This window comes from Pseudonaja textilis, chromosome 1 (genome assembly GCF_049901715.1).
Source record: "Pseudonaja textilis isolate UNSWEBS1 chromosome 1, rPseTex1.2, whole genome shotgun sequence".
NCBI lineage: Eukaryota > Metazoa > Chordata > Lepidosauria > Squamata > Elapidae > Pseudonaja > Pseudonaja textilis.
In genome coordinates this window covers 128,704,676-128,726,752 of record NC_141990.1, presented here as the reverse complement: position 1 = coordinate 128,726,752, position 22,077 = coordinate 128,704,676, and the positions used below count along the sequence as shown (strand labels likewise).

The following is a 22,077-nucleotide window of genomic DNA, read 5'->3' as shown; positions in this document are numbered from 1 at the left end:
TATAAATGACAGCAATCCTACTTTCTCTGCATACATAAGACCACCATACTGTAGCTGATAAAGACCAGTTGTAATTTTCTGTGTGCATGTGTGTGTGTGTGTGTGCACAAACACAGAGGGCCATTTTGAGACTCAAAAAAGGCATGACTCTACTGCAGTAAGGTAGAATAAAAACATCTTTAAGGTTTTTTTGTGCCCTACCCAATGGTGGCATTCAAATTTTTTTACTACTGGTTCTGTGGGCATGGTGTGGCTTGGTGAGTGTGGCTTGATGGGCGTGGCTTGGTGGGTGTGGCAGGGGAATGATACTGTAAAATCTCCATTTCCACCCCACTCCAGGGGAAGGATACTATAAAATCCCCATTTTGTCCCCACCCCACTAACCTGCTTTCCAGCTCTGTTCTCCTGTGCAGGGCAACAAAAGAAGATCCAGCCAATCAGCTTGGACTCAGGAGACAGCAAATAGATGGGGCAAGTCAGAGATGGTATTTACCAGTTCTACGAACTACTCAAAAGTTCTGCTACCGGTTCTCCAGAACCTGTCAGAACCAGCTGAATATCACTTCTGGTCCTACCCTTTTCTAAACAAAGATGAAGTGAGGTTAATTTGAGGGAGGGTTTTTTTGTCATGATTCCCTCTTTCACAGGACTGTGCCATCTTTTCTGCATTTCCCCTTTTCATTCCTCCTCTACATCCAAGGTCAACTCTACACACTGTTACACCAATTGCATCCCAAAGTTTTAATCAACAAAAAATAAATACACCAGTTAAGGGGAAATTAAATCCTCCCATTCTCATAGTGAAACATTTGTGTCAATTGTCTGCTGTTTCCATGACCCCTTTCAAGATATCATAGTTAGCTAAAGGCTTGACTAATGCGTTGTTTGATTATAAACCTATCTAAGATTTTCACAGAAGTAGGACCTATTTTGGGGGGCTTTGCTTTGCTTGCTGAATATGTGAAAAAATATTTTTACTTCCAAACTGCATCGTCCATAACTTCTTGGGAATTGTGATTTCCTTTACCTCTCCTATTTTAAGATCAGCCATTCAAAAAATTCATTATGAAAATTAAAATGGCTGCTGCTGTTGATATACTTTTATAAATCTCTCTCCAAAGAATAATTTGTATTTAAATGCCATTATACAGCTTTTTGGTTAAAGCAGAACTTTTCAAGAGAAAATGATGATCTTCTGGGTAGGCTGGGCAGGTTCTCTATTATATTTTCAAATGTAATGCCTTTAGAAATTCTCCCAAAGCTTTTTTTCAGTTTTTAAGCCTTAAACTTAAATACATTTACTTTTTAACTATAGGATTCCACGGAACCAATCCTTTTGATTTGATTTATTTTTAGTTCACAACTCTATTATTCCAATAAAGTATTTTGTAGAAAGGAAATAAAGCTCTTCTTAAGCAATTATAAAGCATTCTTAACATCTGAAAATAGAAAGGTTAGTATAACTTACACTGGCATGTTAACACTAGAGGTAATGGGCTTACTGAACTGAATAACTTGACAGAATCTACTGAGTTTCATAAAAGGATAAATCTTCTTAATGGTTTACTGGAACTAGATGTCAACAAAAGAACTTAATATTCCTTGCTTTAAGACAATACAAAGAAGTAATGCAGTCAAAAACAAAAGGAATGTGCACACAGCCAACAGATAGAATGCTTTTCGGTGCAATAAAGTAGGTCAAAAATTATATTTTGGGAAAATTAACAAGTGAAAACCATTCTATTTTTCTTTCATAGTATTTTATCGTCCCATGAATGTCTGCATTTTGTTCTCACTAAATATAGCTTTCTACTATATCTTTTTACAACTGTAGCTCACTATGCAATATCCCATATGTAGACATGAGTTTTTGTGTAATAAATATTTTTATAGATGATTTGTCTGTTAAATGCACAAAAACTGAGGAAAACTGATTTCGGCACAGTCTACTAACTGTACAGGAATTTTGGGACAGACCAAAATGTGGCATGTGAGTCAGAACCAGGAAGTAAATGAAATGGAATGTAAATGAAATTCCAATCATGAACTTCCATCTGTTTTCCTGTGTTCTACCTCAGGTGCTGCAGCTCCTATGCATCTGATTCAGAGGTGGTATGCAGCAGGTTCTGACCAGTTCTGGAGAACCAGCAATGGAAATTTTGAGTAGTTCGGAGAACCAGCAAATGCCACCTCTGAATGGAGATTTACAGTATCCTTCCCCTGCCACACCCACCAAGCCATGCCCACAGAACCGGTAGTAAATTTTTTTGAATCCCACCACTGATCTGATTGTCTCCTGAATCTGATCAGAGTTCATTCATTTACTGCTTCAGGTAATGGTAATCTATATTTGAACGCAGACTAACCAATTTCTGATATGTGTTAAACTCTATGGATGTTTCTCAAAGAATATGGAATTTGCTATAGCTATTAAAGAACTTTTAGCCTATGTATGAGCCTTCAATTCAGTCATGACTCCTGGCAAGCGCCCAGACAAGTCAATACAGTTTTCTCAGCAAGATTTTTGGAAGTGGTTTGCTGCGACTTCTTTCCTAACATTGAGAGAGAATTAATAGCCCAATTCACTGAGCTGGCTTCATACTAAAAAGGGGACTAGAACTGGTTTCTAGTTTGCTGCTTTCACCACTAGATCAAATTGGCTTTGAGAATGACTGTAGATACTGGAAAATATTCTAGTTTTGTCTGTATGTAGTGAAATGAGGACATAAATACAAAGGACTAGTCTATAAATAGACTGGTAAATTTTTAAATTACAGGAACATGTTATACTTTCTAAGATTTGGATTGGCCAGTTATATACCAGGCTACCTAATTAAAATTATATTCTTACTGCACAGTCTTAGAACATTTATATGGAAGTATGTCCTACTACAGTCAATGAGACTTATTTGATAGTAAGAGTATATGTAGAATGATAGACATGAGTCCTGGTTTTAAACATCCTTTGTATTTTTGTACATGTACAGAATTGGGAAATGTTTGGAGGATATTAGAATAGTAGTATCCTCTTTACATTTGCAGAAGCTTCTACAGTTTCTCTCTGCCCTCCTTACACTTTAAAATTGTAGCCTGGATCATGTCCTAAATCAGTCTTCTACAACCAGTTTACTCTCCAGTTGTTTTGGGATCACTTTCATAATCCTTACTCAGGGAAAGATGGAAATTCTAAGTGCTGAACATTGTGGAGGGAGTAATAACCTGGAAAATCATGCTCTCAGTAATAAATATGTATACTCTTATACATTTGTTTTTACAGTATATTTTAATTCCCCTCTTAACACTGAAATACTGTAATTGTTCATATTTGAGTTCATATATTAAACAACATAAATGGGAATTGGTTCAAATAAAAATGTGAAACAATTTTACAAACTTGCTGTAATCATACTGTAATAACAAAATCCCACTCAAGCAGGCTGAATAGACAATGTAATCTTACCAAGTAAGCAATAAATTGACATTACTTTTTAATAAGGCAGGGCACTTTTTCCAACAGAAATTACACTGCTAAACAGCTAGCATTCATCTTATTCTCTCACATTAGACAGTGGCATACTTGGGTGAATTAAACATATGATACTCGGTCAGCAAAGATTGTGGTTTTTCTTAATTGCCTGACTTTTATGATAACCAGAAGCATAGCAATATTTAGAAGCCTGCGGTGCATGTTAACCCAGAGAAAAGCATCTGTTATACAGTTTACACTCGTACAACAAACACATACAAATAAATATGCCAGCAATAAAATACCCTAAGCTTCTGCTTCATAACAAGCTTCTTTCAACATCCGAACATTACATGGTTTGATCAGGTTGGACTGGAAAACTATGTAGACAACTTTTTTTTTTCCTGAAATGTGTATTTGTTCATATCATATTACTTATTTATTTATTTAGAAAGAACTTAAGGCAGCAAACATACCTAATATTCTTTCCTCCTTCTATTTTCCCCACAACAGCTACGTGAGGTGGGATTTGGGCTGAGTGAGAGTGAACGGCCCCAAATCACCTAGCCAGTTTTTAATGCTTTTAAGGTGAGATTAGAACTGAAAGTTTTCTAGCCTAGTTCTTGAACCACAAAACTAAACTGGGTCTTTTTGGTTCTACTGTTACATTTCATTGTCATATTATATATTCTTGTTATATATTGTATGTATTATTTTATTTTTTCTCTTTATTAAAGAAGAATACTTTTTTTCCAGAAACTATTTTTATGCCTTGTCTTAATATACTTCATCTCTATGGATACAGTGTTAAAGGCCACAAAAACGATGTAGGGAAGCATTTGTGATAAATTCTTGCCTCTAACCCTTGGGAGGTGGGTGAGTGAATTAGATCTCACGTCTAGACCCAACTTTGAAAAATCTCTTATGGAAGAGCAATATAAGTTATTGGATATGGAACCACAGCTCATTTGCTCATTTACTCCCTCTAACCCATAGACATACACAACAGATTCATGCAGGAATACAGAGAGTTTCGCTGTCCCTCCTACTAGGAGACACTGTATTGTTCTCTCTTCCTTTTCTCCATACTGCCACTAATGGTTACAAATACAGGTAGTCCTTGACTTACATTTAATGACCGTTCGGAGTTCCAATGGGATTGAAAAAAAGTGACTTATGATTTATGATGGTTGCAGCATCCCTCTGGTCATGTGATCAGAATTCAGATGCTTGGCAATTGGTTCATATTTAAGACAGTTGCAGCATCACTAACCTAACGATTTCAGTGAATCACTTAACAGCTGTGGCAAGAAAAGTTGTAAAATGGGGCAAAACTCATTTAACAAATGTTTCAGTTAACAACAGAAATGTTGGCCTCAATTGTGGTCGTATATGTTGAGGACTACCTGTATACTGGGTGTTGCTGGGCCCATGTTATAAAGGAAATGGGACGGTTAATATATATCTATTTCCTGCTGATCATTGTAGCAAGCAAAGCACTGTAATCATCTGACTGCCAAAATCATATTTCATGGATCTGACAGTTGATTGGCATGTGACTAAAGGCCCCGTAATGCAAACTAAAAACAAGGCGCTGATCACAGGGAGCTCCACAACATTTTAGAGTGGCCCTCTTTGTTTGGGTAAATTAAGAGAAACTTTGCAAGTGGGTAGAAATATAAATAGTGCTCTACAAATTCATGAAAAGAATGTTACACAAAATATGGAAAACCATTTTCCCACCTTTTCAGAATGCAGGACATAGAACAATGGATTTAAATTATAGGAAACCAAGAATTACAGGTAGTCCTCGACTTACAACAGTTCAATTAGTGACTGGTCAAAATTACAACAGCACTGAAAAGAGTGACTTATAACTGTTTTTCACAGTTAGGACCATTACAGCATCTCCATGATCATGCGATCAAAATTCAGATGCTTGGCAACCGGTTCATACTTATGACGGTTGCAGTGTCCTGGGGTCATGTGACAATCTTTTGCAACCTTCTGACAAGAAAAGGCAATGAGGAAGCCAGATTCACTTAACAACCAAGTTACTAACTTATCAACTACAGGCTAAATCTTTTGGCTTGTATTTAATTTAGATACCTTCAGTGAAAAGGAGATTTGATTCACTGGCCTAAATGGCCTCTTTCATATATTTAATTTGAAGTGCATAAGAACTGCAGCTAGAAAGCACAGCCTTAGGCATATTCTTATTTATATCAAGAATTTGTAAATAGAAAACTGCTTATTAAAAATGGGGACATCACTGGAAAAATGAACAGAGTGGAAAGAGTGGAAATCTAGAGAGTACAAAGTACAAAAGTACTGGAGAGGGCATTAGCCAGGGATATCACATTTTCAGTTTAAAGATGTGCCTAATTTAGTATATCATTCTCATGTAATATATGATTCTTTCTTGTCTACATTCTTCTAGCATTTATAGGTGGCTTGCTGAAAACTGCAATCTTCTGTCGCAGCATGCCCTGATTAAGAATAATAAAATTCACTTTATATCTTAGCAAAAATGAGCTTGCTTTTTCACAGGATGATCAGAGGAAAAATCCTGTGCAACATGTTCTTTATTTTTCCTTTGTCAGCCTGAATCCCTCAAAAACTGAACAAAGAAGGAAGATGCTTACACTTTAGGAAAATGTTAAAGTAATTGAGGAAGACTAAAGGAAATAAATACAAACATAGATCAACAATACAACTTTACTTCTTAAGCAACCAGAAATCAATATGTCAGAATAATGTAATAAGTTTCAATAAAAATGTTTTTTTCTTTAAGCATCCTTCTGGGATTTTGGTATTCTTTAGAGACCATACTTATTGCTTCTTTTTAAAAAACAAAACTTATAGACAACAGCAACAATTATTATGTTGCTAATGCTTTCTTTATACTCTGAAATTTTGTCTGAAATTTGGGGTTTTTTTTCCATTTAAGCTTTTTTCATTTGTGTTCATAATAGTAACCTTTGTGTGTGTCCTTAGAGTCTTCTAAGTTTTGGGGGATTTTTTGCAAACACTCAAAATGTTCGTTCATTTTATCACATGAATGAACAAACAAAAAGATTATTTTTGTGGCCTTTGGAGACCCTTTGACCAAAATGTAATAAGAACTAAGAGCAGTGTTCTACCATTTTGAGGGAGAAAAACTATAGTGGATACCCCACAGTAGGCATAAAGCCCAGCTCTTGGGAACTCCCTCCTTATTCTCCATATCAGATGTAGCCCCATTAACTTTGCAACTTCTGAACTCCTAAAAAGTTTAGGCATTGCTGTTGGCTATTGAAAATTTTTAAGATAGGATAAGCTACCAATCAAGGATTGATAAATGTCTTTATCAAAAACAGGACTTTGCACATCACTGTGGCTAAACTCCTGGCTCATTGGTGTCTTAGCCGGTTTACAAAGTTTCATTTTAAAGTTCTTCAGTAACTGGTTAATTTTATCTGCCTGTGAGATTTTGTGGCCTCCCCTAGTTTTATCTATTTTTAAACCAAGATACTGCTTAATCTCACCTAAATGTTTGATTTTAAATTTCTTCTCTAACAGTGAAATAATCCCAGTAGCTTTTTGCTCACTTTTGGTGATTAATGCTATGTCATCAGTAAACAATAGCAACAATGAAATTATACCATCACTTTCTTTTTTGAGTAAACATGGATCAACCATGCCAGCTACAAAACCTATCTTTGTTAATTCCTTAATTATACACTAGTTCCATTCATAGCCTGATTGCTTCAAGCCATAAAGACTCTTTTTTAATTTCCAGCAATCAGTTTTGTTATCAGTTTTTATCCCTAACGGCTTCTTTAAATATATAGTAAGTTGCAATGGTGCATGAGGATATGCTGTCTCCACATCTAAATGGTTTATTGTGTATTTATTCTTTGCTGCCCACACTAATGCTGCTTGTAATGTGGTAGCCTTCAGACTAGGTGCAAACACCTCATCATAGTCATTGGCTGACTGATCGAACCCTTGTACTACTAACCTGGCTTTATGGGTAACAGTCCCATCTACACCTGCCTTAATTTTATAAATCCACTTACACACTATGGCATGCTCACCTGGTGGTAATCTTACATTTTCATATACCTCCAAACTTTGTAAAGATTTCAGTTCCTTATCCATTGCTTCCTGCCAAGCAGCTTGATCCTTAGCAGGATACAGTTTAAGTTCATTATGGTTAGTAGGAACTATTTTTACTTGGCATACAATACTAGCTTGATATCTATCTGGTGGTCATGTTACATGGGTTAAATGTCTAGGCAACTCAGGGCTTACTGGTGGACTCTCCTGTTCCACCGGCTCCTGTTCTTCTACCTCTTCCTGTGCCTGTCCTTCCTCTTTAATGGCTATTGATGGTTTAACTATCTCATCATTAGGGACTACTTGGGTGTCAATAATAACATCATTGTTGGATTCCTGTTCTAGTTTCTTCCACACAACATGCTCAAGAAATTTAGCACTAGCGCTATAGTAAATATTAGCTGTACCTCAATCCCCAAATCTAAACGATCTATGGTTGGACTCGTAACCTATGAAAAATAATTTCCTAGTTCTATGTTGCCCTTTCAGTCTTACTTGTAAGGGAATATGCACCCATGCTGGAGTACCAAATGTGTGTAGGTAACTTAAATTTAGTTTTCTGCCATGCCAACGAGTGAATGGCAATTCACCAGTTGTTGTGTTCACCACATTGTTTAACACATGGTTGCTACACATTATGGCCTCACCCCACAGTGTTTCAGCCAAACCTGAATTGGATAACATAGTGCGAGCCATGGCTTTTAATGTTTGCCCTCTTAGTTCTATAAATGAATTATATTGTGGCCTGTAAGGTGCAGAACGCTTATGCTCAATACCAGCCAATGTTAACATTGTTTGGAATCTATGTTAATAAACTCAGTCCCATTATCTGTTACTACAGTAATTACCTTATTTTTCATTTTTCTTTCTGCAAACCTTAGCCAATTAAAGAAATGTTGGAATGTTTCTGTTTTGTTTTTCATTAAATAGCAGAAACCGTACCGTGAGTAATGGTCCATTATACTCAAAACATAGCAGGCACCTCTCAAACTGGGTTTCTTAGGATCAATTATGTCAGCAAACACAACCTCTAAAGGTTCTTTAGTCTTAAACCCATTCAGTCTGTTTGCAGGAATAACGTTGCTTTTCCTCTAGTTGCAGGCATTACAGTTTAAGTACTTGCTACAGGGTTTTAATTTTACTCCCTCTGACAATTTGACAGTTTGTTTCAGCATTTTGAAATTAATGTGCCCCAGACATCTATGCAGTAAATGTACACATTTGTCATGTGGCTTAACATTGCTATAAACCGAGTTAGCCATCTTCAACTGGTCATCACGTATCACATATAAATCATTCTCTAAAGTAGCAATAACACTTTTACCCTCTTTCTCTATTATACAGTTATCTCCCCTAAAGGTTACTACATAACCAATATTAACTAAAGCCCTTACTGATAACAAATTAAATTTCAGTTTAGATACATATAACATAGGTAAATGATCATTTACACATGAACAATATGCAGTACCTTCACCAGATGCTTTCATTTTCCATCCATTTGCCAATGATACTTGTTGCTTACTCATGGACATCTTTACAAACCTCTATTTCTAGTAATGTACTGCGATGCTCCACTATCAACTACCCACAAATCATGGTTTACAGTTGAATTGCTAGACATAGCTAAATTAACATTCTTCTTAGCCTTCTGGTGATTACCAGTATTCTGTCATTTTCCCTTCTTACAGAATCTAGCTATATGTCTCTTAGCCCCACAAGAAAAACATTTCCTAACAGTATAGACATTTGAAGACAAATCCTCTTCTTGTGGTTGTTTTTCTCTCAGTTGGTCTCTTTCCACCCTTCTTCTTACCTCTTCTAACAATCGTTCAGTTATGTCAGTCAATGTCAGTTCATTTCTGGTCAGGACTTCCAGTGAAGATACATAATCATCATAACTTTCATCCAATGAGGAAAGAATGATGTAAACCTGATGAAGCTCTGAAAAAATCAGTTCCTTTTCATGTAGCTCTTGAAAAGTTCTTTTCATGAAGTTCAAATGAGCTAACATATCTCCACCTTTCAGAAGATGTGCAGAAGATGTAAGATGTATGTGTGCACCTACACTATCACAAACATAAATCCTCTTCAAATTCTCCCAACACCTAGCAGCAGACTCTTCTCCATAAATATGGACTAGCTGCTGGTCACTCAGTGTTAGTCCAATTATACAAAGAGCTCATTCGTTGTTCCGTTTAAAGTCAGCCAGCTTCTTGGCATCGTCCTCATCATCTGGATCCCAAGCATTTACATCTGGTGGATCTTGAATTGCATTCTATAACCCTTCTCTATGCAGAAGTAGACTGCATTTCATAGACCAGGAAACATAGTTTGTTCCATCCAACTGGGTTATCAGTGATAGACTTGTTGATGGATCTTGTGCCATCTTTACCAGGACAGTAACTCACAATTAAACAGTAAACAGCTGTCTGTATATGGTATTGTGTACTCACACTAACTCTCAGTTATCTGAACCTGGTATGGCCTGGGTCCATAACCAGTGTTGAGGTATTCCCCTTTAGGAGAATGAGTGCACTCAGGGAAATGTAGTGAGATTGATGTCGAATAACACACAACCAGCATACAGATACACTGAATAGTAATAGGTTTTACTTCCAGTAAATGGGTAAACAAAGTCCAACAAACAGTCCAAATCATACATGGTTAAAGCAGTTAGTATCAGTCCAGGGATAATCCAAAATCGAAGTCAAGTATCATAAACAGAGTTCAGTAAATGGAGTTTGCTAACAGTTGGAAAAACTCACAGCAATCCAAGTAGAACTATGATCAGGAAAATAGGGCAAAACAGGAAATGCAAGAAGAAAGAAACCAGGTTTCTGGCTCCATCTTATGGCCGTTGGAGGAACCTCAGCCAATCACAATTACACCATTCTCTTAAAGAAACAACATTAAATAACTATGCTGGTTTATATATTGCCAACCCAACTGTTAGGTGACTATCATTCCTAACAAGGATTACAAAGCAGCGACCTGAGAGAGAGAAAAGAAAGGTGGAAATAAATGTAAGAGGATTTGAATTTTGACAGGAATTAAATTGAAGGAGGAAGCTGGAAGAAAATTTGGATAAATATATGATTTTGGCACTAAATAGGCATAATTAAATGTTAAACTTGAATGTGCCAAAAAGAAATAATTAATAATTTGTACTTATTGAATTATTGAAACTTAAAAGCCACAAACAAAGGGGAAAAAAAGTGGAAAGAAAGGATGGAACTTGGACGTAACAGAGAGCATCACCTAATGGTAAAGGAAAAATTTTTAGTGACTTTTTAAAAAAGTGCCTGGTTTTTTTCAAAATTGGAACTTGATACAAAATAAGAGGAACTTTATTACAATAAAATAGAAAGCCTGAAAAGTGGAAACCGAAAACACAGAATATTAAGGTAAAAGAAAGAAGCGTAAAGAAATTATCTTGGGATTGTTTGGTGATTTTGGTACAAATTTAAATGTATGGATATTGGATGATTTTGGGAAAAATTTAAAGAGGAAGTAATAAAAGCTGATCGTTGGAAATAAATATCAAAGATGCTGGTCGAATTAAATTACTGGACAATTGGTTTGGACTTAAATACCAAAGAAAGGGAAAAAGAAAATATGAAAGGAATGTATAAACATGCTAGAACTTTTCTTGGAACTAAAAATGGAATTAAGAAAAATAAAGGAAATGTTATATGAAAGAAATGAATCATGCTGTATTGCCTTACAATTAATAGAAATGGCGATTTTAGAGAACAAAGAACAACAAGGAGTGCCAGAAGAGGAGGAGCTGCTCAAAGAAGAAGCCAGCTTCAATGAACAAATGGAACAACAAACATTAAAATGAAGGGAAAAATGAATGGAAATTAAAAGTTGGAGGTTTGAGGGGACAATTAAAAAGGGAAATGTTTTGAAAACCAAACAAAGAAAAAGGAAACAGCAGAAATGGGAATTACAGAAGAAAATTTTAAAGAGGGAGGGGGGTAAAAATTGGAGTAACAAAAAGAGAGAAAAAATGAAGGAAAAAAGAGATAAGAGAAGAAAAAAAAAACAGAAAATAAGGAGATATGGAAACCAAACAAAAACGATAAGAAATTGTTTAGATATAGAGATAATGGGTAGATAAAGATTAATGAAAAGAGATTCTGCAAGGTAATGTGTTGTAATATATAAGAATGTAGTTTTTAAAAGGTCATGGAACTGATATATTTTTTTATTAATTGGTTTCTTTTTTAAAGATTATTGTTAATTTATATATGAAATAAATGCAAAAACTGGAAGCTATGATAAGAAGATGAATTATATTTAATAAAATAAAGAATGCAGTTAAAATGAATTATGAGGATTCTAGTGAAAAGACTAATATCAGTTTCTACAATTAACTGAATAGATCAATATATTTGAAATAATAAATGAATTAGAAAGTAATTGAGGGAAAGAATACCAGGCAGAATCTTTTATGTGTGTGTGTGTGTGTGCGTATGTATATATATCAGAAGCCTGATGATGGCAGATGAGATTCTGCCGAAACGTTGCTACAACTTTAAAAGCACAACTACAATGACGTGGAAAAATACCCGAACAAAGCTGAATACCATACATCTAAGTACCCACGAAAACTTAAGAAAACACACACACACACACACACACACACATATATATATTCTGTCTCACCTGTAGCCACAAGGTGAGAGTCCAAATGTCCAAAGGAAAATATACAAACAGAAAAAACCAGGAACAACAGAGTTAACTTTCCTTTGACTGAATTCTTCGTTGGCAGTTTTCCCAGAAGCTGTCAGCCAATTATGATAACAAACAGCGCTACAAATCAGAGAGGAATTCCAAATAGGATAAATTGTCCAAGTGCACACGCAAATCAACAAGTTGATCCGAATAGGGCTTCCGGGCTAACACGCCTCCTTATATTTCCTGAAGGGGCATGTCAGTCTCTTACTCAGTCCCTGATTCGATGTCTCCTTCCAGTTTGTGCTTGACATTTCTGCTTACATCTGTTCCTTGCATCAAACCAAGATTCTTTGGTTTGATCTTCATCTAAGGTCTCTGGCACATTCTCTTGATCACCTGCTAACACCTGAGGCATAATTGATGAGGAAGGTTCTGGTGATTCCGACACTTCCTCATCTTCTTGGCTCACGTCTGCATCTCCCATTAAAGCAGGCTCAAATCCCAATGCCAAACTCTCCTCAGCAGGCTCAAACCTCCCAGTCACAGTACACACACACACACGCACACACACACGCACACACACATATATATATGGTATTCAACTTTGTTCGGGTATTTTCCCACATCATTATAGACGTGGAAAAATACCCGAACAAAGCTGAATACCATACATGTAAATACCCGCAAAAACTTAAGAAAATACACACACACACACACACACTCACACACACACGCACATGTGATATATAGTAGTTAGGAGATTATTGTTATTAAACTAGAATGTCACAATTATACAGTGATTATATTAGGATAAACTTTGATTATGGATTAAACAGGAATAAATTGAAGGATATATAAGATTAAAAGGTGGCACACTCTAATTGGTAATTAAAGGGGGAAATTTTTGGAATTATTAGATGTAAGATGAAATTTATTGAATAATGAAACAAAAGTATGTGATAAAATTGCAAATGTGACAGATAAAAGTATAAAGGAATCATGAATTTAGAATAAAAAATAAGAATGTTAGACTTTAAAACAAGATATGAGAATATTTAAAGAAAAAGGAATTAAGTTAAGATATAAATTGAAAATGGATTTGATAAGTGTAAAGAAAATAAGAATATTGGAGTAAATTTAAAACGGAAGTAACAATATGATATAGAATTGAATGTGAAAGATAAATATATACTAAGATTAAGTTTGTATTGAAGTGTAAAAACTTGGAACCACACTGTTCACGGAAAGAGATGTTTTTAAAATGTAACAATAAAAAGTTTATTACAAAAAAAACCAAAAAAGAAAGAAAGTAACATGTACAGGAATAAAGAGAGAAACACAGATGGAACTCTTGTTGAAAGTACTGAGACAATTATATTTGTCTTTGTTTAATTGCCTATAAAATTGAGACTTTTAAGTCAATCTGCTTGTTACTTAGAAAATTGAATATCTTGGAAAAGTAAATAATACAGTGCTCTGTAGATGGAAAGCATCAATAAAATGGGCCAAAAATAGCCTTTTCATTTTCAGTTTGAAATCAGAAAATTGATACAGCAGAAGTAAATAAATGAATAATAAACCAAATTAGATGGGCGGACAAATTAAGTAGTTTTTAACCTTTAAAATATTTAAATTTGTTGCAATATATATCAATACTTAATTGTTACATTTTTATTGCTTATGCAAATAAATAATTGTTTTACCTGCTTGGTCTTTAAGTATTTTTGATATAACAACAGGCACTTTGTGCTCGGCACCACCCTGAAAGAGACAATAAAAATAAAATTTGTTTTATGTGTGATATGTTATAAAACAATGTAATTATAAAAATATGCATACCTTTATACTTAAGCCCAAGCCGCCAACTGGTTGTCTACGAAGTTTAACAGTTCTGTGCTTTAAAAAATGGTAGAAAAAAATAAATTTAGGTGAAAATTCAATATTAGATGTATGCTTAATAAATTTATTAATATACTTTGGTTTATGCAAATACTTGATCTAGAAAGTCAAAAGAATAAAAATATGGCATTTAATCAATACTAGTCTCAGTACATCCAAAAAGTTTTTTTGGGTTATTGATTGGTTAAAGGCCATAGTGTAGTGGTATGCAAGCTAGATTAGAGATTCTAACTTGAGCATAGTTGCTGTAAAACTGGACTTTGGTTATGCTACATATTGCCAAAGCACTCCAAACTGGTACAGGTATGATTATGACCAATAATCCAATCTATTGTTCCTATATCTTACTAAACAAAACTTATATGAAACCCTCTGTTGACCAAAATCATGAAGGGCAAAGGAAGTCAACATATATGAATTTGTTTGGTAACAGTTATAGCTTTTCTATTTAATTGCTTTTTTATTTTATTGTACTTACAATGTTTATGCAGTGGTGTGAGCCAATTGTTAAATTTGGGGGAATTATGCAAGCCAATTGACAGTAAAGCTGAACTACTGAACAATGCCTAATGTGTTGATTACCTGCTCTGGGGCTAGCAACATGGCAGCAGCAATGAAGTTGGCAAACATTTACCATTTACATTTACCATTTCATATATATATGAAATGAATAGATGGTGGAAGGAGGTAACAGATCTGAATGAAAGGGATCTGATTTTGCAGAATGGAAAAAAAGGAAAAAAAAGCAAAGTGGGGAAAGCAAATTGTCAGAGAAAAAAATTAAAGGATTCATCAGAAAGTATGAACTGGTGTCATCTATGCTTATGAAGTAAGAATTCATACATTTGTGAGAGTTTTCTATTATGTTCCAGTAAATGGCAAAAATGAAAGAATCAGGGATGCGCTTTTTGTAAAAAGAAGAAAGTGAACAGGTGGCTTGAATAGATGAGAAATGAAAGGCAAGACAAGACAAGAGACATGAACAAAGATATCTGGCTATTCAGAAACCGAAAAATGAAAGGGCATGTTGACTTTCAGTAATTATCTGCTTAAAAACATGTGTTTAAGCATAAAATGTTTCCATGCATATGCATGGAGAAGGAAAGCACAGGAAAACATAACCAATTTTATTGGTTATAATGAAAAAATGAAGAAAATTAGTGAAATTAATATTGCCCAAACATGCACTTTCCCTTCTTAGGTTTGTACCGCTGTTGAAAAACCCAAGCCTCTGCTGCTTGCACTAACTCTGCAACTTGAAAAATTATCTTGGATTTTTATTATCAACAAGTATTACCTATGCCCTCAAAATTGTTCACCCTTTTCTCTAAAGCCAAGAGGTTACTCTTGATACATTCCCCTTCCAGCTCCCTTGCTCAAGAGGAAACTTGCTGTGTTATCTGACCACCTCTATTTCAACTGCTGTACTTAATGCCAAGTCTACCAGCAAATATGTTCTCATCCATAACTGGATTGTGGATGATAGAGCCAGACCTGTTTTGCATCACCAAACCTGAGTGGGTGAAGAGGGGTAACCAACATTGAAATTGAGTTCACTTGATGAGATCCTCAAAGAAAAAGATGAGTTATTTAAAGAAAAAGGCAGTGTATGAATTGATGTACACACCTGGTTGAATCAAGAATAGTTTGTAAGGACAGAAAAGTATGGAGAAGTACAGTGAATAATGGTCGAAATTAATGTTACTTTCTTTTTCACTTCTGATGTTATTTTTTTGGCTTGTGCTAGCTATGTGTGTATGCTAAAAGGAAAGAATTATATTCTCTGTTTGGTGCTTGAAGTATAGAATGTTTTATAAGAGAAAGTGCTGTTCAAGTACTTGTCTACTGAAGTTTTTATGATGCTCCATTGAGAGTTCAAACTGTTTCTCTATTCAAAAGTTGAATAGGAGCTTAATATATCATTCAGATATATTACATATGATATGCCAAGCACATGTCTCATTAAAAGAGAAAGAGTTGTGATATGAATACTATAGTAACACAGATGTGTGAATTTGATTAATACATCTTTTTAAAATATTTTTTCTTGGCCTTTAAACTGTTGAAGAATTTAAAATGCAGATATTGTTTCCAATGAAAACTCGTGCTTGGCTCTTTCTTCTTTGCAATCTTTTACACACTGGATTTAAGTTTTTAGTCTAGATCAGTTCTTCTACCACTTCCAGTTGACTGCTCTCCTAGTGAACTGGTGTTCTTTTCATTTAATTCATTCCTTATGGCTAATTTCTTAGTATTTTTTGAAGAAAGTACATGCGATAAAAATCTTTATGGACTGTTCCCATGCAGTCTAATTCACATGTAATAGCACCATGCATTTTTGACACTTTATTCATGCTCAGTTTTCTTGAAATTTGATATAATAGAATATGAAAAGACTCATTTTATTAATTGACATTAAATATTATATAATTTAGCAACATGCTGAGTCCAGTTCTACCCACAATGCCATTTCTCATCACTAAGAACAGACACTGTTGGATAGATCAAGATTGTTCTTAATATTGCACATGAGACACATTCCTTAGAAGTTCCCTAAAGATGGACTGCAGCATGAGTCCAAAAGCTCAGAAGATTAAACCTCTTGATCCAGTGACTGATACAGATCGGATCTTGCAACATTATCCTGGGACACTTATATTTGTTTTTAATGCTGTTCTTATCATACATATTTGTGCTTTTTAGAACTTTGCCTTGTTTCCAAGAAATTTCCATATGTCTAACTAATTATATAGATAACTTGTGCCAAGTTCAATACACTTCATACAATGTTATATAAGTGAACTTGCATTCATAAAACTGAACAAGCTATTGTGCTCTTCCCTTATGCATGTCCTCAAATGGGTAGAATTGAATTGTTGGATGTGATGGCTTCAAAGGGCAAGAGGCAGAAACTTAGAACATTGAAAAAACATTGTAACCCGTTTCATTGCATATGAAGAGAAATAGACAAGATCAGCTTAGAAAAAAATTCTTTAAATTTTAAATAACATTTTGTATTGACAAAGCAAGGACCACTTTGCATAATCAGTTCCATACCCTGTATTCACTTATAAAACAAGGAGCATATGGATATAATTATGTTCTCTTGGATCATAGTCAACCTTTCTTCCAACATCAGACTCCTATGAAATCAGTAAAATTTAAAGCAAAAACCTCTATAAATCTCCTGTATTTATAAAAATTTGGAGACTGTCCCGCACCGTCACAGAGCGACTCTGAGCAGTCTACAATTAAAACATTTTAAATAATTTTGTTGTAGATTTATAGCAAACCAGTTGTTCCTTTTTTAAACAATGAATAATGATTCTTGTAATTAAGGAAACATTTTTGAAGGCTGTTAAATGCCCTTTTTTTTCCCGTTCACTTCACCAGTGTGCTTTAGACTGGTGTTTCCTAAACTTTTTTCATCTCAGAACATCCCCCCTCTTTTAAGAATTATGGAGGACTCCACAAATTTTTCATTTGTATTGGTTATATTTGTTGATATTTACCATATCAAAGATTAAAATGGATGCATTCACTGCTTCTACTGCTTCTCATGATTATTTGATGGGGTTTTAGTACGGTATTATTTTTCAACATAGGCTTACTAATTTTGATTTCAAGGAGCCCGGAAAAGATCTTGGGGGACCCCAAGGATCCTAGGACCACAGTTTTAAAAAAACACTGCTTCTGAATAGTCAGCTATAGATTGGAACCATAATGGATGAAGTCTGGTTATCAGTTCAGTCAGGTAGACCAGTATTTATGAGACTATATAGCCATAATGTCCATGTCTGAAAAAGAAGAATGGTTCTGTAGGTGATGGGATTGGATGATATCTGATAATTTACTCCTGCCATGTCCCAAAATCACTACAATCAGTTCTACAGATGCAGCTTGTTCCTTGCCATAGCACAATTTGGAGACCACGTATACATATTCCATGCATGTGTGTGTATATGTATATATTTGTGTGTGTAAGATAAAATATATGAAATAAATAGAATTAAGATTAGGCAAAATGTATGATTGCTTTTCCTACATTGCCTGGAGTTCAGCAAAGATGTTGCTGGGCTTTTATAGCAAAGTTATATACATATACATGGTTATATTATTGTTTAAGCTCCATGAAAAAAAAATAGAAGTAAAAAGGTTAAATAACAAAACGTAGGTGGAAAGTGAAGAACTCTCACAGCATATTATATATGCAAAACAACCTACCTCAGAATTATGTACAGCTTTTATGAATGCTAAACAGGAACTTAATTCCTTTTGTACACTTGAAACAGAATATTAATTGAATTATACAAAATAAAGATACTGCGAGCAAATGGGAAGAACTTATAAGCCTTTTGGCAGAAATATTTAAAGTAATATAATATTATGCCTACTTTTAAGCATGGCTATATACAATTATTTCCTCTCTCTTTTTCTCTCTCTCTCAATTTTTATTCTCAGTTGTAGATTGCTAAGTCAAATTAAGAAACCAGGATGATCCCCGCCCTCTTTCTCTTCTGGAAGTAGATAAAAACTCATCTCTTCCAGACAGCCTTTGAGGATTAATTGTAACCAGCAGTACCAAATAATTGCTAATTTAAATTTAGCCCATTTTATTAATATTAAAATTGGAAATTAGGTTGTGGATTTTATTGATTTTAATGTTGACTTGCACAGCATTAAACTATATTTATACAGTAAATTCTTTACACAGCCTAGTCTCTGCTACATTTCTCACAATGCATGAGAAATAAAATACATTCAACATTATGTGAAATGTTTCTTATAATTGTGCCTGTAGAAGTATGCCTTTACGTATGTTTCCTTTTGAGTTACTGGTGATGACTATGGCTGGGTGTATGCAATACACTTGGTCCTAAAAATAAAAGAATCTCTGTGGATTTTCTCCACTTGTCATAGCTGACTTTAGGAACAGTGCTCATCTCTGTTTAAAGAGCCACTGAGCTAGCACTATCCAAAGATGGTTCCAGCCATGTGGCTAGTATTACGTCCCAAAGTGCTGTTATGTCCCCATCAAAAATGATACCTATTTATTTACTTTATTTGTATGCTTTTGAACTGCTAGGTTGGCAGGAGGTCAGACAAGGACGGGAGCTCACCCATTGTGCTGCGAACCTAGGCTGTCAGTTTTCCAGCCAGCAAACTCAGAGTCTTAATCAGTGAGGTTTTGCACTGCTCCCAACTTCGTCCCAACTCCTAGTTTATTTGTTTATCATTTATCACCCATCTCCTTACACAAACCTATTCTGGGCAATCTACAAAGACATAAAAATCTAAAAACTATATATATAATGAATACAGTTAAAAACAAGAATAAAATAATTTAAAAGATGGGAAGGGGCTTCAGGGTTCTGTGGACCCCAATTGAGTAAGAAGAGCCAGGTCTTCAAGCATTTTTACAAAAGGTCAGGAGAGTCAAGGGCATGTTCTGACTGTAGAATGGATGGAAAAGGGGATTGATGTATGGTCTGGGTAGTAAGGGTGTGTGTGTCATGGGCTGTTTTACCTTTCAACGTAGTATCAAAAATGTTTCTTCTGCAAGCCAAGAAGTTATGTTTTTAGGCCCTGCCATATGTACACTGATTTTCCTCTCACATAGATGCTTTAGTACAGGGCCCCTCAACCCTCGAGCCATGGATTGGCACTGGTCCACACAAACAAGCAAAGCTCCATTTGTGGGATGCAGGCAGCATGCAAAGCCACACCCTCTCTGGTCTGTGGAAAAAAACTTTCTCCATGGAACTGGTCCCTGGAGCCCAAAGGGTTGGGGGCCACTTCTTTAGTACATCATAAAAAACAATACCAATCAATGCGGCTTTGTCAAAGGCTCTAGTATTACAGATTCTGCAGTTCAAAGGCCTATGGAGAAACACCGAGAAAAGCAGAAGCCACCACCTTTGGTTTTCCTCAATCTTGAAAAAGTCTTTGACTGTGTTCTGCATCAGTTAATCTTAATGTATGTACTCGGTGACTATGTTGCTCCTGAGCAACTTATAACATGGGTCAGAAGCTGTATACAAATACCAGCAGTTTCATGTCATGCACTGTCAGCTTTTCCGACAGCTTTCCTGTGAAAGTTGGCATTCATGAAAGTTCAGCATTATCACCACTGATGTTCATTCTCGTTATGGATATTATCACAAAAGAACTCCCTCTATACTCACAACTACCACCAGAGAATAATTGCAGTGATGTGCACAAACTGCTTTTGCCAATTTTGCCTGTGCCTCAACATCAAAAAGACTGAATATCAGCCTGAGCACTGCCACTGTACAAGTCAGTAGTGAAGATCTAGTGAAGATCAACTCCTTCCATTGGTTTTCAGTAGATCCTGGTCAACACCTAGGATCACATCTACAAAGTGATGGCAGCATCAAAGGTGAAACAAGGTTATTACTTGAGGCTTTATACTGTTACAGAGCTTTGGAGCATTCCCATTACTTGGGATGATTGATGTGACAGAATCTAACATTTAAGCTTTTCCTTATTTGTGAAGAGAATGCTATTTGTGAACAGCCAGTCTATTCACCAATTTTGGTTGTGCCAGCTTACACTATGGGGTTACTTTATCAGGTTTCCCTTCACTTCAGTGAAGCAGAGGAAGCCATTTATGAGGAAAGTACCCAAAAAGCAAATTGACCCGTGTATCTCACATTTAATCATTAACTGCATTTGTTTGGTCTTCTTGCTTAGAGCCGACATTGACTTGATTGCATGTAATCAATCACTTATATCACCTCTAGCTCAAAATAGGACAGAATAATAATGTACCACAACTGGATTTAGTTTAAGTTGCGTTCTGTGGAAGTGAGTGAAGGAGCAAACCCCTCTGTGTTTCAAATCACCTGTAGTTTTTTGTTGGGGAGGGAGGGGGCAGATTTTTGTAATACCCACATTTTTTTCTCTAAATTTGGCTAAAGTATTTGGGGTTATGAGTTACAGACTCTCTACTGTTTTTTCCTACAAGGATCCTGTGTTCTTTCATCAGGTTTTTATGTTTCCTGATTTAATGGTTATTGTATTGAGCTAGGAATACAGAGGTCCAATTTCTAGTGCACCATCAGCCCTGGAAGCTCACTGGGTGATTTTGCACTGTCCCCTTCTCTCAGGCCAATATCTCATAAGATTTCCATAGGAAACACCAAAAGAGAGATTCCAATGCTTACCCTCTTGAGCTTCTGAACGAAAGGCAGGTTATAAATCTAATAATCAGAACACCATGGTAGTTTCTTTCTGATTTAGCAACCCATGATTAAAACAAAGTTTATTTAACATAAGGTGTGAAAACAGTCTAGAGTCTAGACCCTTCTAAATGTGCTATAGTCAGAAATATCTGAATATAACATTTAGCCTTAAAGAATTTCACTATCTTTTTTTTACTTATAAGCCTGTCTTCAAAATGAGATCCTATTGAGCTTTATAAATAGTAGATTGTAGATAATCAGTATTATTTTCAGACACTAGTACTAGAAGGTAGGATACATAGTCAATTAGACATGTTCAACAAAAATACATTCTTAACAACTTGATTTAAATTTACTTTTCTATTTTTACCTTTCTCCTCTCCTACAGTATTTCCATCTTTAATAAATAAGTACTTCAGTTTACATCAAGAACAAAAAAATAACCATTTGAGCCATGATAGGAGAAAAATGTTAGTGAAAAATTTTCATGGAAATAATTTTTCCAAATGTAGTATCAAAAATTTGAATGTGCTTATGGATCTGTTTTTTTTTTAATATGGTAACCCAAAAACATACACCTGCTCTATCAAGGCTATGAGGATTATTTATGGATATTTGAACTATCACAAAATCTTATAGAAAATGTGCCTGAACACAGAATGTGAAGAAAAGAATAGAGTCGGGCATAGCCAAACAGTTCAAGGACGTATCAGTCATATT

General features: G+C 35.2%; 1 protein-coding gene across 1 annotated transcript in view; it reads right to left on the bottom strand.

The window, feature by feature from the left end:
• The window catches only part of SNTG2 (syntrophin gamma 2), a 180,892-nt gene that overhangs the window by 148,169 nt on the left and 10,646 nt on the right, over window positions 1–22,077 (bottom strand). Inside the window, exons 3-4 of the mRNA XM_026726560.2 lie at window positions 14,093–14,149; window positions 13,957–14,014 (exon numbers count right to left, since the gene is read on the bottom strand). Of these exons, the coding sequence (XP_026582345.2) occupies window positions 13,957–14,014; window positions 14,093–14,149 (115 nt within the window). The remainder of the gene's footprint in view (window positions 1–13,956; window positions 14,015–14,092; window positions 14,150–22,077) is intronic.